A 15,615-nucleotide genomic window follows, 5' to 3' on the forward strand; every position below is an offset into this window, starting at 1 on the left:
ATTGTGTTTTTTTGGTGACCAAAATATGTTTGTAAGACTGTCAGCTTTAAATTCAGGTACCATAGTTGAAAGTAATTCCATCAGATTAGCATCAAAATATTGAAAGAATAGGACATCGTTAGTGTTGTAGAATATTCTTATCATTGCTTGCCTTGGCCAGCTTTGTAATTTTTGATGGCACAGTGTCAGCCATTTTTTTGTTTGAAAGCTTCTATTCCTGGAGATAATTTATTGATTTAAGCCTATCTTCCACTCTCACATTGAGAACAAAAGAAAAATAGAATCGCTCTGTACTCTTGTTTAATCTTTTTATCAGGAGATGGGTAGTGAGTTTCATTATTAATCCTCCAGAATCATGGTTGGTCTTCTTTCAGAACTACTTGTCTTTATAATATTGGCATTGTACCAGTTGTTCTCTTGATTCTACTCACTTCATTCTGTTTTCAGTTCATATAAGTCTTTACAGGTTTCTTTGAAATCATCTTCTTCATTTGGATGGTAATATTCTCTCATATTTATATATATATATATACCTTGTTTAGTCATTCCCTAATTGGTGGATATTCCCTTGCCACCTCAAAAGAACTTATATATATTTTCGTACTTGTTTAATTAGAATTTGTCTTGCTTAGGACTAATCTTCCCTCTCAAATTTTTCCTTTTCTCCTTTCCTTCCTATTTTCCTTTTGAGTGAAATATATTTTTTGACCCAATTCTGGACAACTTATGTGTGTGTGTGTGTGTGTGTGTGTGTGTGTGTTTGTGTGTGTGTGTGCCTGCATGTGTGAATGCATGTATTTCTTTTTTTGAATGGGGTTCAAGTGTGAGCCACTCTCTGAATTCCTGTTTTTTTCGTCTGGATTTACAGCTGTGCATCCTGATTATATTAGATACTTTCTTTCCCTTAGCTTTCTTTCCTGACTCCTTCCTTCTCATCTTATGGTCTTCTCTTAAAATCATTAAAATAAACAGAACCACTCCCAAGCATTCTAACTATGATCCTAGATGATGAGGATTCAGAGGGAACACACGGATCATCTCATATTAGAGAATAAGCAGTTTATTTTTATTTTTCTTGTTTCTTTGCATTTACTGTTAATATTTTAACACCTGTGTTTGAAATTCATTATTTCATTTGTGTTTTGATCAGGAATGTTTGGAAATCCTCTATTTCATTAAAGATCTTTTTTTTTTTTCCTGGTAGGATTATACTCAATTTTGCTCGGTAAGTTATTCTTGGCTAGAAGCCTATTTTATATCCTTTGCTTTCTGGAATATATCATATTCTAGGATTTCCATACCTTTTTAGTTATAACTCCTAAATTGTGAGTGATCTTAACTGAGGCTCTTCAGTACTTTAATTTGTTCTTTCTGAATGCTTGCAATATTTTTTTCTTTGATCTGATTTGGGATATATTTCTGATGTGTTTAGTGAATTCCTTTTCCACTTTGTTTTCTGATTCTGAGATCTGGACAGTTTTCATTTAAGATTTCTTGACATATGATGACTACACTTTTTTTTTTTTTTTGGTCGTGGCTTTGAAGTAGCCCAGTGATTGTGACATTTTACCTTCTGGATCTGTTTTTTAGGCCAGTTGTTTTCATTATGTTTTCTATTCTTTTTCAATCTTTTTACTTTTTTTCTTTCAAATAAGTTTGTTTTCTGTAGAGAACCAAAACTCTGGAAAGGTATACTTGAAACAAGGACAGCAGGGTGCTTATAGTTAAGCACCTACTCAGTGTGATTGATGGGATAATAGTTCTCTAGTTAAACATATACTTAATGTGATATAATGATGTCATCATTCTAGTTGGCATATATTTAGTATGATATGGTGATGTAATGGTCACAGTTGGCACATGCTCAGTTGCTGTAGTGATGTAATCGTACTGAGGTATTTAAGGGCTGAGAGAACTGGGAACTGAGAGTCTCAGCTACATTCACAGGAGAATTTCAAATACAGACACAGAGAAGGCTTCAGACTCCAGATTCCAGACTCCAGACTCCATCTTTGACCAGCTTCATGGTGATTCTCCTACCTTAATCATTTCTCCACCTAAAGACCAAGGCTCATCCAGAAATCCTTTGGGAAGCTAGCCCAGACATTACAGTTTTCTTTTCCTCTTATTTTTTCATAGTCTCATTTCTTTTCAGTTTTTTCTTTAGCAGCCCCCCCCCCCCCCTTTTACTGTATTTTTTTCTAATTACATGTAAAAAATAGTTTTCAATATTCATACTTGAAAATTTTTGAGCTCCAAAAGTTTTTCCCCTTTCTTCTATCCTTTCCCTCTTCCCTTCCCAAGGCAGCATAAAATCTGATCTAGATTATATATATAAAATCATGTTAAACACATTTCCACATTAGTCATATTGTGGAAGAAGACTCCAAACAAAAGGAGAAAACCATGAGGAAAAAAAAAGACAAAAATAACTAAAATGTGAAAATAGTATGCTTCTATCTGCATTCAGATTCCATAGTTCTTTCTCTGGATGTGGTCAGCATTTTTCATCACGAGTCCCTTAGAATTACTTTGGATCATTGTATTGCTAAAAAGAGCTAAGTCTGTAACAGTTAATCACTGCACAGTGTTGCTGTTACAGTGAACAATGTTCTAGTTCGGCTCACTTTATTCAGCATTAGTGCATGTAAGTCATTCCAGGTTTTTCTAAAACCTGCCTGTTCATCCTTATGAAACAATAGTTTTCCATCACATTCATGTGAAATTTGTTCAGCCATTCCTCAATTGATGGATGTCCCCTCAGTTTCTATTCTTTGCCACCACAAAAAGCTGCTATCAGGGTCCCACAGCTAGGAGGTGTTACAAAATGTCTGAGGCCAGATTTTTACTCGGGTCCTCCTGACATCAGGGCTAGTACTAACCACTACACCACTTAGCTGCCCCTCTAATCATATTTTATAAAAATTTTGAATTTTAAGAAAAAAAAAAACTTTTTCTTCATCTCTTTTATATCTTCTAATTAAATTTGTACCCAGGCTTTGCTTATCAATATTTTGAATCACTTATGTCTTAGGCATCCCTCTCATCATAAATGTTTGTTGTTGCTGTTGTTTGCTCAGTCTTCTAATGTCCTTCTTTGGACTTGATGGTACTTCTGGGCTTCACGCACTTCTTGAGGGAAGATCTGGGCTGGTTCTATTGCTACTCTCTTGGAGTATAGAGTTATAGAATGTTTTGTTTTTTTCAGGACCTCAGGGACAACTCACTCTGCAGATCTTTAAGCTTCCAGTGCTTCTAAAATGTTGTGATCTATGGCAAAGTTTTGATTGACTGATCACTGCCCCGTTGTTCTGAACTCTTTAAGTTCCTGACCTGAGTTTAGTTCTGAGCAATAGTAGACTGTTGTTGACCTTAGCTCTTATCTGCCATCTGGGAATCTCTGCTGATTCAAAGTGATAGAACTGTAATAGTCTTTTGAACTGGAATTCTTATCCTGGTTGCAGCTTCAGAATGAGTTAGAACTTGAAACTGAGACCATGCTCTGCTCTTGGAGGGCTGAACCGTAGAGCTGCTTCTAAATTCATTTCTTGGTACACCACTTAAAGCCTATACTTGCCCCTTGTATAGAACTCTATTTGAAGGCACAGTCCCCACCTATTACTCTCTATCCCTCAGCATTCCTTATGTATGCCTTGCCATTCTGTCTTAGATTTGTGAGCAAGAACCAGATAGTAGATTGCCAATTGACACTCTTCAAGAGGTCACTCCTAGTATAGGTTTATGTCCATTGCCTCTTTATGTCCAATGCATAACCTCCCTCTGCTCTGACTGTACTTCAAGAAGCCCTCAGATTCTACCCAGACCTCTTCCCCAATATCTTACCAACATCTTTATCTTCCTCTGCTGACTTGGACTAGAGAATTAATTCACTGTGATTATTTTTTCTTAGGTTTACTCATTGGGATTTATTTTGATGTGAGTTCTTGATCTGTTTGGAGTAGGTTTTTTCCCCCTTGGGGGAAAGACTCTTTGTATTTCTTCTTGCTACTCTGCCATCTTGACTCAGCTCTGTTGTTAGGAGAAATTTTTAATTTTGTTAATATCAGCTAACAGGAAATTTTAAATGATTTCTGTTTGATTGTAGTGCTCATAGCAATGATCATGCAATTTTTCCTCAATAGCTTAGCTTGCTTCAGAGGCCCTTTATATTGCCATATTTGACCTATCGAAAAAGTACATTTTTCCCCCTAATTGCTGCCAGAATTCTGTTGTTAAGTTTTGGTGATAAGAAATTATTTCTTTATTATCTTTACTAACTGTTTATTTCTTTATTATCTTTATTAACTCCTCTCTTGGACAGCATTTCATTTTCTATTTCCTTACCAACCCATTTCTCAATACTAAACATCTGACATTCTCTCTATGTATATAAAAAAAGTTAGAAAATGGAGTTAAATACCACAGGGAAGAACTTGGTTTTAAACCCAATTTTGTTGGAATTTTTTCATTTATTAAAGGATATTTAGTGATGAAATGATATGAGGAAAGGAACACAAGTTGAGGATAAATTATTCAAATCAAAAAAGATGTTTTGCTAGTGATCTTTGAAATGTGAATGATAGAACTTCAAATGCATAATAATGATAAATAATGATATTTAGTATTTATATAATGCTTTAAAGTTTGCAAAGTATTTTATAAATATTATCTCATTTGATCTTTATAGCGACCTTATTAAAGAGGCATTATATTATCTTCATTTTATAGACAAGAAAACTTAGGCAGGCAGGGTGACTTGTCCAAATTAACATAGCTGGTTGAGGCTGTATTTGAATTCAAGTCTACCACTACTTGGCTCCCACTACTTTATAAATAAATGTGTATGAATCAATTGGGCTAATTGGGCTTGGAATTGGGAATTCCAGCTGTCACTTACAAAAACTATGTGACCTTAGGAATTAAATTCTTAAATTTTCTGGACTGCACTTTCTTCATTTGTAAAAATGTTGATTTACGGGTTGTTTTAGACACTTTCTAATGTCTCTTTTAGCCCTGAAATTCTGTGTTAATCTTTTAAGTTTTAAAATTCTGTTATTTTCCTTTTTTTTTCTTTTAATTTTTAGTTATATTCCTTTTCAAGAGACATTTTTTTCCCTTAAAATTTAATACATTGACATGGAGATTTATTCTGATTGTTAAATGATGTCTACTAAAATGTTTCACTTTTGTAATAATTGTTGATTTCGATTGAAATCAGCCTTTTTTGTTTTTTGCTCATAAAGAATGCTAATAGGATATGGCTGTCTTTAATAGTGAGATGATGCAAGTCAGTTCCAATAGTCTTATGATAAAGAGAGTCATTTGCACTCAGAGAGAGTAGTGTGGAAACTGACTGTGGATCACAACAGTATTTTCACTCTTTTTTTGTTGTTGTTTGCTTGCATTTTGTTTCCTTTCTAAATGACTTTTCAGTTTTAAAATTTGACTTCCCTCCTCCCTCCTCCCTCCCTCCCTCCCTCCCTCCCTTCCCTTCCTTCCTTCCTTCCTTCCTTCCTTCCTTCCTTCCTTCCTTCTTCCTTCCCTCCTTCCCTCCTTCCCTCCTTCCCTCCTTCCTCCTTCCCTCCTTCCCTCCTTCCCTCCTTCCCTCCTTCCCTCCTTCCCTCCTTCCTTCCTTCCCTCCCTCCCATATGCATGGGTAATTTTTCAACACTGACCTTGCAAATACTTCTTTTCCAACTTTTCTCCTCCTTCCCTCCACCCCTCCCCTAAATGGCAGGTAGTCCCATACATGTTAAATATGTTCAAGTATATGTTAAATACAATATATGTATACGTATTTATACAGTTGTCTTGCTACATAAGAAATATCAGATTTAGGAAGAAGGTAAAAATAATCTGGGAAGAAAAACAAAAATGCAAACAATAACCGAAAGAATGTAAATGTTATGTTGTGGTCCAAACTCATTTTCCAGTGTTCTTTCGCTGGGTGTAGCTGGTTCTGTTCATTCATTACTGATCAGTTGGAACTGATTTGGATCCTCTCATTGTTGAAGATAGCCACTTCCGTCAGAATTGATCCTCATACAGTATTGTTGTTGAAATATATAATGATCTCCTGGTTCTGCTTATTTCACTTAGCATCAGTTCATGTAAGTCTCTCTAAGCCTCTCTGTCTTCATCCTGCTGTTAAAAGATTTCTTTTAAAAGGCTTTTATTTGCCCCTCATAAAATTGAATTTTATATAATTGTTTTATAGGGAATGGTATATGCCCTGATAACATCCCTGTGTTGCCTGTTATTTTATTCAAGGCTCTCTGGATTTATATTGTAGTTAACTAAACATAATTTTAAAAGATGAACATATTTTCATCTGCTTAGTTTTCCTGTACTGACCTTTTCTGACTGATAATACAGTACAGGAGAATTTGGTTGGCTAATTGGGAGTCCATTGTTGACTAGTACTATGTAATTTTTCTTCTCTTCAACAGTGACATATGCTTTAAATGATCATATATATTTCTCCATTTTATGCCTTGATATTAATTATTAGGAGGCTGTTGAATGTGGATATTGCTGTTATGAATTTTAGGGAATCATATAATTTTGACATATAAAAATCATATCATGTAAGAGACTTTTAAGACGACATTTTATTTTATTAGGTCTAATGTGTTTTTGTAGTCAGGAATCAAAAAACACAGTGGGATCTTGTATTCTCCAACTGTTCTCATCAATTATGTGATGATAAAGGTGTGTTCTGCTATGAAATGTTTCCTTTGAAAGCTGCTTGTCCCTTCCTAACAACTTTGTCAGAGATGCTCTAGATGTCAGTACATCATTGTCATAAAAATATTGACAAAAAAGTAGGCACAAGGATAGGTATGGATAGTCTCTCAATTAGCCTTTTTTTCCCTTCAATATAATAAGATCCAAGGATTTTTTTTTTTCATTTTATACCTTTGATATCCTTACTTCCTTCAAATACTTTTAGAGTTAGTATTATTCTTAGTATTCTCAAAATTATGTCTCCTTTGCCACAGACCAATGTGAATACTTGGTCTGGTCTGATTACTTTTCCATTTTTCATTATTTTAATGTCATTTGAATGGTAATGTATTTTTTGAAGCAAAAATTTCTAAAATTGTTACTCTGGAGAGTTTACTAGAGAAATAGGAAATTTTGTATATACATTTGATTAAATGTTTTTTAGGTTCCAGACACTGTGCTAGGAATTAGGGATACAAAAGGAATGAATGAAATAACTTCTACTTATAAAAGGGAATCAAGTAAAAAACTCATTTCCATTGCCAGTGAATCATTATTCCTTAATAGTACTTCAAGAAATTTTTCTCATTATCTTGAACATAAACTTTTTAAAGGGACAAAATTATCTAGGTTCCATGAAAAAAATAATAGAAAATATTAGAAAAAACTTTTAAATCAATTTTATAACACATTTTAGGAATAATGCACTGATTAAAGAGGAATAATATGCTTATTAAAAATTTTCCTGCATGTAATACCAAAATTTACTTTTAAAAATTAGTATTAGAACAATTTAAAATGGTATCATTATTGATTTTCTGTTTATAAAATAAGGTTCTTGAGGACAGGGACTCTCTTGTTTTGTGTTTTTCTATGTTGTATTTAATAGTAACTCCTTAGCAAATATTTTAAAAATTCATTTATTCATTTCTACTACTAAGGCGATTCCTAATGGTTCAGCCTCAATGTTTCATTATCTAAGAATCAAATATTTTGTATTTCTTTCTAAACCTATATGTTTCTGAAAATCTTGGAATTTCAAGATGGTTTAAATTTATGAAAACTGGACTCAAGGCATTTAAAAATTATTTAGTTTCCCCATCTCGATTCAATTGTAACTCTTCTTTGCTTCTTATCACATAATACATTATCCCTTAAAAAAATTCTAATATTACTTTTAATACTCCTGCAGAGTTATAGCCTAAGATTTCTTTATCTCTGAGTTTGTTAATTTACTTGTGGGACTTTGTTATTTTACCTGTGTAGAAGTTACTTCTCTGACCCTCAGTCTCTGTATCTGTAAAAGATAGTAGTTAGAATATTTGGCTCCTATGGTCCCAGTTCTAGATCTGTGTTCTTTTTATCTTAATATCTTTGGGTATGCTTTTGAGGAAACAAAAATTAAAATTAAACAATCACCTTGATCATGTATTCTTTATATTTGTAATAAACTTTAACATTTTATTTGCTGGGTGCAGTAGAAAATTGATTGTATTAGTTATATTGCTTTAGTATAAAATTTAAATAAAGATATTAAATTGAAGATATTTCAAAACAAAAATAATTTTATTGCTATATATTTTAATTTATTGTGTTTTAATTATCCTCATTAGGCCTGTTCATATGTTAGTGTCAAATTACAAACTTTGTGACTTTTGCAGTTTAGTTTTAATAAATATATAAACTGAAGCCAATGGAAAAATAAGTAATGGGCTGCATAAAATGCTTTGTTTTCTATAAAATGAGGATAGAAAAGGATACCATATAGATTTTCTAAATAGAAGTATTCCTGAATGAATGTAGTGACTTTATGGGTGCCAAACAGTAAAAAAAAAAAAAAAAAAAAAAAAAAAAAAAAAAAAAAAAAAAGGTAAACTTGCTATTTAGCTAATAGCAATTAGCTAAATTAGTTTTCTTTTTCTTCTACATTTTTCCATTACTTCAGTAAAATCAAAGTATTGAGTTTTTGTGAGGAAATTTTAAATACCATCACAAAAAAGAAAAGAAAAGAATTATATCTTATTAGACCTGAAATGATTTGTTGCTAATATAGGAATGACTTCAAAATCAGTACGTTTCTTTGTTACTGGAAAGGTAAAAACCTTATTTTTCTGTATTGTTCAGCCTTTGGTTGATCTAGTCAAACAAGAGTCCTAAGATAAATGTGAGGAAAGGGCAATCAAGTTAAGTCAAGATTTTGAAGAGAATACCATATTAAAGTTATATCATATAATGAGTATTTCATTCTGTTAAGCAATCCTTGTAGTTCTTTAGCGCATTGTTTGTATTGTAGAAACAATTCGTTTTGAATCCAATGCAGTACCATACATATAACAGATGCTGCCATAACCTGTTTTATCTGGGCAAGTACAGATATGGAAGAGTATCAAAAGAAGGTGAATTGTGATTATGATTTAGTCTGCTTTAGCACAGTGCAGTGGAATATTTGAAAGGCTTTTAGAATGTTATTTGTTGATTGTCATTGAAATAGTGTTAATGTCTTCTAAGGTTTGACTTTTATTGTCATGAAGAATGTGCTGTTCAAATACACTGATTTTTGTTTAAATAAATTCCACTTATGATTCTTTAAAAATTTGACCTATTTAAGTGGAATTTTAGTAGCAAAAAGAAAATGGTGCACCTAGATATTTCATTTAGATGACCTTTAGATCAGATACAATTCATGTTAAAGAAACAAACAAATAAAGCATTTATTAAAAACTTATTATGTATAAGATCAATTCTGATGGACGTGGCCCTCTTCAACATTGAGATGATTCAAACTAGTTCCACTTGTGCAGTGATGAAGAGAGCGAGAGCCATCTACACCCAGAGAGAGAACCATGGGAACAGAGTGTGGAACACAACATAGCATTCTCACTTTCTCTGTTGTTATTTGCTTGCATTTTGTTTTCTTTCTCAGTTTTTCTTTTTCTTCCTTCTTGATCTGATTTTTCTTGTGCAGCAAGATAACTGTTTAAGTATATATACATATATTGGATTTAACATGCATTTCAACATATTGAACATGTATTAGACTACTTGCCAGCTAGGGGAGGGAGTGGGGGCAAGGAGGGGAAAATTTGGAACAAAAGGTTTTGCAAGGGTCAATGTTGAAAAAATTACCCATGCATATGTTTTGTAAATAAAAAGCTTTAATTAAAAAAAAAAGTTGGAAAAAATAAAAAATACAAATAAAAAACAAGACAAACAAGCAAACAAAAAGAACGTTTGTTATGTGCCAGGTACCTGTTTTATGTATGAAGGACAGAAATAGAAAAATATGATAGTTCTCACATTCTAATGGGTGGGACGATACATACGGAAGGTTTCAACTGCATGTTGGATGGAAAAGTTGTTAATCCTTCTTTTGTGTGATTTCCATTGATAAAATCATATCATTTTCTGATATTGACAAAGTATAACATTGTCATGTTGACATAATTGACAATGCAAAGGACTGATATGGTTAGATTTAGACTTTAGAAAAAAAATACTTTAGTGTCTGTTTTGAGGATGGATTGGGAGAGAAAACTTTAGGAAGGGAGGCTTTAGTAGGAAGTAATCCAAGATAGAGAAATGAGGTTCTGAATTGTACAGAGTATTATCTGTATGAGTGAAAATAAGGAGAAGTATGTGAGTGGATATAGAAATGAGAAGATTTGATGGATGTGGGCTAAGAAAGTGAGGCTCTGAGCATCACACCCAATATCTTGAACATGCTCTTGGCAATAAAAAATGAATTTGGAAGCAAGATAGATTTGGGAGAAAAAAAAAATGAGTACATATAATAGAAACTTTAATAAAATTTTGTTGAATGAATCAATGAAAATTATGTACTTTATGGCAGTCAACCTGGATTTCCCAGAATGCTGTTTCACATATTGTGACCTATTTTCCTCACAAATTACCAAAATCTCCTAGTCATTTTGATATTTTAATAATCCGCTCTGATTGGAGGACTGAAGGAAAGAACAGTAAAGAAAGAACATTAAAAAAAAAAAAAAGAACAGAAAAAACAGTAAAGAAAGAACAGTAAACTCCTCTTCATTAGAATTTTCCAACAGCCTGTACTCTTGGTCTTTGACTCTATAAACATCATGCCCCCTGTATGCTGAGTATCCTCTGTATGCACCCCCCACTTCTTTCCACTTGCCCTTTCAGAGGGTGACACAGTCTCTAACAATCAGAATGTGAATGTTGGTTTCCTTTCACTTTATTCCTTTCTGGTAGTTGTTTGGTTCCTGAAAAGTTACATAAAAGCCAGATTATTTTGTTAAGTAAAGTCTGTGCATAAATTTAAATGTGAGAGAGAGAAGCTTGAGATTTTATAAAATGAAAAATAATTAATCAAATTTTTATATATGTTTTTCTTAAAGCAGGTTACTTGAATAATTTGATAATTTTAAGCTGTATACAATTTCTGATTTTCATCTACTTAATGGCAATTTCAGAGTATGGATGAACTAGTCAAACCTTATATCTCTTGAGATATGGTATTGTTGTTGCAGTGATAGTAGTCTTTGTGTTTGTGTGTTTTTTTCCCTTAGTTATTTGAACTGCTAGGACCTGAGGGTTTTGAACTTATTGAGAAGCTCCTCCAAAACAGAGTTATAATTGTGGATAGATTTCTCTCTTCAAATGATCATAAATTGCAAGCTCTTCAAGGTAAGATCATTTCACTCTTCATTCATTTAGATAGAAATGAAATATTTGGTGTTAGCAGAAACTTTCTAATATAATAATGCTTTACATGAAGTAATGATTTATCATTGAATTTACTTCTCTTTACTTAGATTACATTGTGATCATGGTGTAAATCCTGTGGCATGCAAAACATAAAACACAACATGCAGAACATACCATAGTATGGTTCAAACCTGGAAGGGACATAAGGGGCCCAAGAGCTAAAAATTCCCCCCCCCCCCCTTTTTTTTTTTTAACAGAAAAGGAAATTAAGATCCAGAGATGTTAAGTGACTTATATAAGTCATATCAGTAACCAAGTCAACTATTGTTATAATTGTGTAGTTTACATTTTTGTAGCACTTAAGGGTTTGAAAAAAATACTCTGTGTATTTACATATATATGTATATAGTATCACTGTGTGTATATAAATAAAAATATATGATCTCATTTGATCTCTTCATTAGCCTTATGATATATATCTCCATTCTATAAATGAGGAAACTGAGGACCAGATAAATTAAGTCATTTACTTAGGGTTTCTCAAGTTAGTATAGAGCAGCAGATATTTGAACCCATAACCATTGATTTCTAAATACAATTAATTCTCTTTCTAATGTAATGCCTCTTAACTTGTTTTATTATTATTTGTATTTGCTGGTCATTCATTGACTACTCATCAGTTGTAATTTTCCTTTTTATTGTTTTTTTATTATAATGTTTTTTGAACAGTGATTACATAGAATATCATTGAAGAGGGAAGGTTAAATTTTATAGGTTGGACAAAATTATTGTGCAATTATTGACCCTAAGTTGTATTTACATATTGCAAATATTTTGAGTAGAATTTAATGTAAAATTATTGATTGCACATTTTAGAATCTTGATATCTGAAATTGAGACACCCCAAATTCTGAAGGGCTAGCAATTAAACTGTTATAATTCATTTTATAAGCTTCTTAATTTTTTTTTACGTACAGGCAGTCAGCATATGGTGACCATTAAATTAACTTCCATTACATAAATGTTCTTCAAAGTGAGTGGTTGCATTTGTATTCCTTATGCTAAATTTAAGTGATATTTCTTCACATTTTCTTTTACTTTTCTTTTTGAGTGGAAAGAAATTGCTTGCATAAATAATAAGTAACCACACATGTCAGACAATACATTTCAAAAATTCCTTACATGCTTTTATGAATTTGTTTTGTAGACAATTGTAAAAAATTTTCTGCAGAAAATGCTAAACCTAATTATGGTTGTCAAGTCACTATTCAATCAGAACAAGAAAAGCAGTTAATGAAGCAGCATCGTCGGGAAGAAAAACGAATTGCCAGAAGAGAAAAAAGAGCAGGAGAAGATGGAGAAATTGGAGGGGAAGGACTAATGTGCTTTGATCCTAAGGAGTTGAGGAGACAGAGGTAATAATAAAGGCCAGAAAGTGATGAATGTGTATGCTGGCATATGCTTTTTCCTTTAGTTCCCTTTAATATTTTAAACTTTTCTAATTTTACATTTCTCTCTTCCCCCCCCCCCCCCCCCCCCCAGATACGGGTTTTTCTTTTTTCATGAAAAACTAATTTTTTGGGATAGGAGTGCAGTAGTCTGATTAATTACAATCTTAGTTGTATCCATGTAGACTAATTTTAGAGGCAAACTATATTAACTTGAGATATATGAAACTTGTAGTAAATGTCTTAATAGTTTTTTTTTCCTTCTCTAGTTTGATGAATACTATTTCCCATGTTGTCATACAGTGGTAGAGGAGAGAAAAAAAATAACACATAATCCATTGGTATCTAGAAATCGTATATATTGCTTATTTTTATTCTTCGTTTTTAAAATATAGAGACTCATAAACATGGAATTTTTATATGCCTCAGAGTTAGGGGAACAAAGTATAAATAACAATATTGTTTTTATTTATTAGGTTGGTGCTATCTAAAAATAGCATCTAAAATGTATTGTCATATTTTATTGATCATAAATTTTAGCCTCTTTATTGACACCTACACTAGTTTTAATTTATTTTCTTTTTTCTTTTTTTTTTTTTTTTTTTGCTGAGGCAATTGGGGTTAAGAGACTTGCCCAGGGTCACACAGCTAGGAAGTGTTAAGTGTAAGTGTCTGAGATCAGATTTGAATTCAGGTCCTCCTGACTTCAGGGCTGGTGCTCTGTCCACTGTGCCATCTAGCTGCCTCATAATTTATTTTCTTTTGGTTTGTAGAGGTATTTGAAGTAATTATTTGTCCTAGTCATTTTGTTCCTCATTTTGTTGCAACATATATAATTGCCAACCTGGCATGTGTGATTTTTTTTCTTTGTAGAGAGATAGCACTTATGAATGCTCGAAGTGTGTCAGTTCTGAACAGACAGAGAGATGCAGATATTGAAAAAATTCATTATCCACATGTCTATGATTCCCAAGCTGAAGCCATGAAAACATCAGCATTCATTGGAGGTGCAAAGGTATGTGTTTGGTATATTACTTTTTTCAGTAATGCATCCTTTTGTAATAAGGAACATACTGCTGCTGCTTCTTTCTTCCCCTGCTCCCATCCCCACTTCAGTGATTATTGTCATAGATTATATTTGTTCACTTGTTTTACAAGTTTGTCTTTAATTTTGATAGTCTACAATAATTTCTTGTTGTCCAATATTTAGTTGTTGTATGTTAGAAGGCCTACTGGGTAAGCGTCCTACTCCTTAGATATACTAATATATTTCTTTTGAAAGCATTGTGTGATACAATAATAAATAAAAAGAATAGAGTTATGTACCTTAATAGTGTGCTGGGACTTATTTTAAAATGATTTAACTTCTGATAAATTATATGTCTTTTGTTATTTCCGTTTTTCCATTTTCCTTGTCCACTTTACCACTAGTTGATATATGTTCTCTCCATTTCCCAACTGTATAGTGTTAATCTTAAATATATTTTAAGTGGATATGTTACTTGATATTGTTGTATCATAGGTAAGACTAGAATATAAACTATAGAACTTAAGATGTTTTAATTTTAACCATTTTGACATTAATTTTTTTTTTTAATATTAATAGATGCTTTTACCAGAAGGGATTCAAAGGGAGAACAATAAAATGTATGAAGAAATAAAAATTCCCCACAGTGAACCAATGCCAATAGGATTTGAGGAAAAACCAGTTTTTATTAAAGACTTAGATGAGGTAAGAAAAACATTTTTTTGTAGGATAGCTCATATTTTATAAAACCCTTTTAAAATAAATTGATAAGCATTATAAATGATTTAAAAGTTTTTCTAACAGGCTACTTGTATATGCATGTATTTTATGTACCTGTAAGAATGAGTGAGCTATTGTCTTTAAAAGACTGTGGAATTTAATGGTACTACTGATTAGACCACAAAATATGTCATTCATTCTCTCACCTATACAAAATATCTAAATAAATAAATTATGTGGATTTCTTTAACTTTAGAAATGTAAAATAGAATAACGTTTAAAGTCAATAACAAAAATTAGAATACAAATTAATCTGACCATATATAGTAATAATTTTATTTGAAGTTATTTCAGTTATTTTATTAATAACTAATAATTATATATAAAGTATAGTTCTTAGATAATTTAGAACCCATTGTGGTTGTTAAAGCTTTCAATATATTTTTTTAGCTTTTTATTTTCAAAATATATGTATGGTTTTCAACATTCACCCCAGCACAACCTTGAGTTCCAAATTTTTTCTCCCTCCCTTCCCCTTACCCTCTGCCTTAGACAACAAGTAATCCAGTATATGTCAAACATGGACAATTCCTCTGTATATATTTCCACATTTATCAGATAGTATTTCACTAAGATTTTTTCCCCAGTACAACATACTTGAGTGTTAATTAAATAATTAGAATATGATTGGCTTTTTTAAAAAAAGTGGCTAAAATGTCCATGCCATTTCTGTCCATGTTAGGCATATACCCTAAGGAAGTTAGTAGTAAAAATAGATTTCTGTAGGGTAGGGGCTAAGGTTTATTTGGAACTGTGAAAATTATGGTGGGTGAGCACCTTCTTTGCAACTTACTTAGAATGATGCCTAAAGCACTGAAAAGTTAAGTGACTTGTTTGTGGTCATATTATCAGAATTTCACAGAGATAGCAATTGAATTCAGGTCTTCCTGTCTTTGAAGCCAGTTCTCTATTTTCTATGCTAATATTTAACTATGTTGTACTAGC

The 15,615-nt window shown here is 32.2% G+C and overlaps 1 protein-coding gene across 2 annotated transcripts in view; it reads left to right on the plus strand.

The window, feature by feature from the left end:
* The window catches only part of ASCC3 (activating signal cointegrator 1 complex subunit 3), a 323,207-nt gene that overhangs the window by 38,565 nt on the left and 269,027 nt on the right, over nt 1-15,615 (plus strand). For both annotated transcript variants that reach the window (XM_003769315.4, XM_023503135.2), the window contains exons 5-8: nt 11,277-11,394; nt 12,623-12,830; nt 13,737-13,878; nt 14,470-14,595. In XM_003769315.4, coding sequence (XP_003769363.1) covers nt 11,277-11,394; nt 12,623-12,830; nt 13,737-13,878; nt 14,470-14,595 — 594 coding nt within the window. The remainder of the gene's footprint in view (nt 1-11,276; nt 11,395-12,622; nt 12,831-13,736; nt 13,879-14,469; nt 14,596-15,615) is intronic.

This window comes from Sarcophilus harrisii, chromosome 4 (genome assembly GCF_902635505.1).
Source record: "Sarcophilus harrisii chromosome 4, mSarHar1.11, whole genome shotgun sequence".
NCBI classification, from domain to species: Eukaryota; Metazoa; Chordata; class Mammalia; order Dasyuromorphia; family Dasyuridae; genus Sarcophilus; species Sarcophilus harrisii.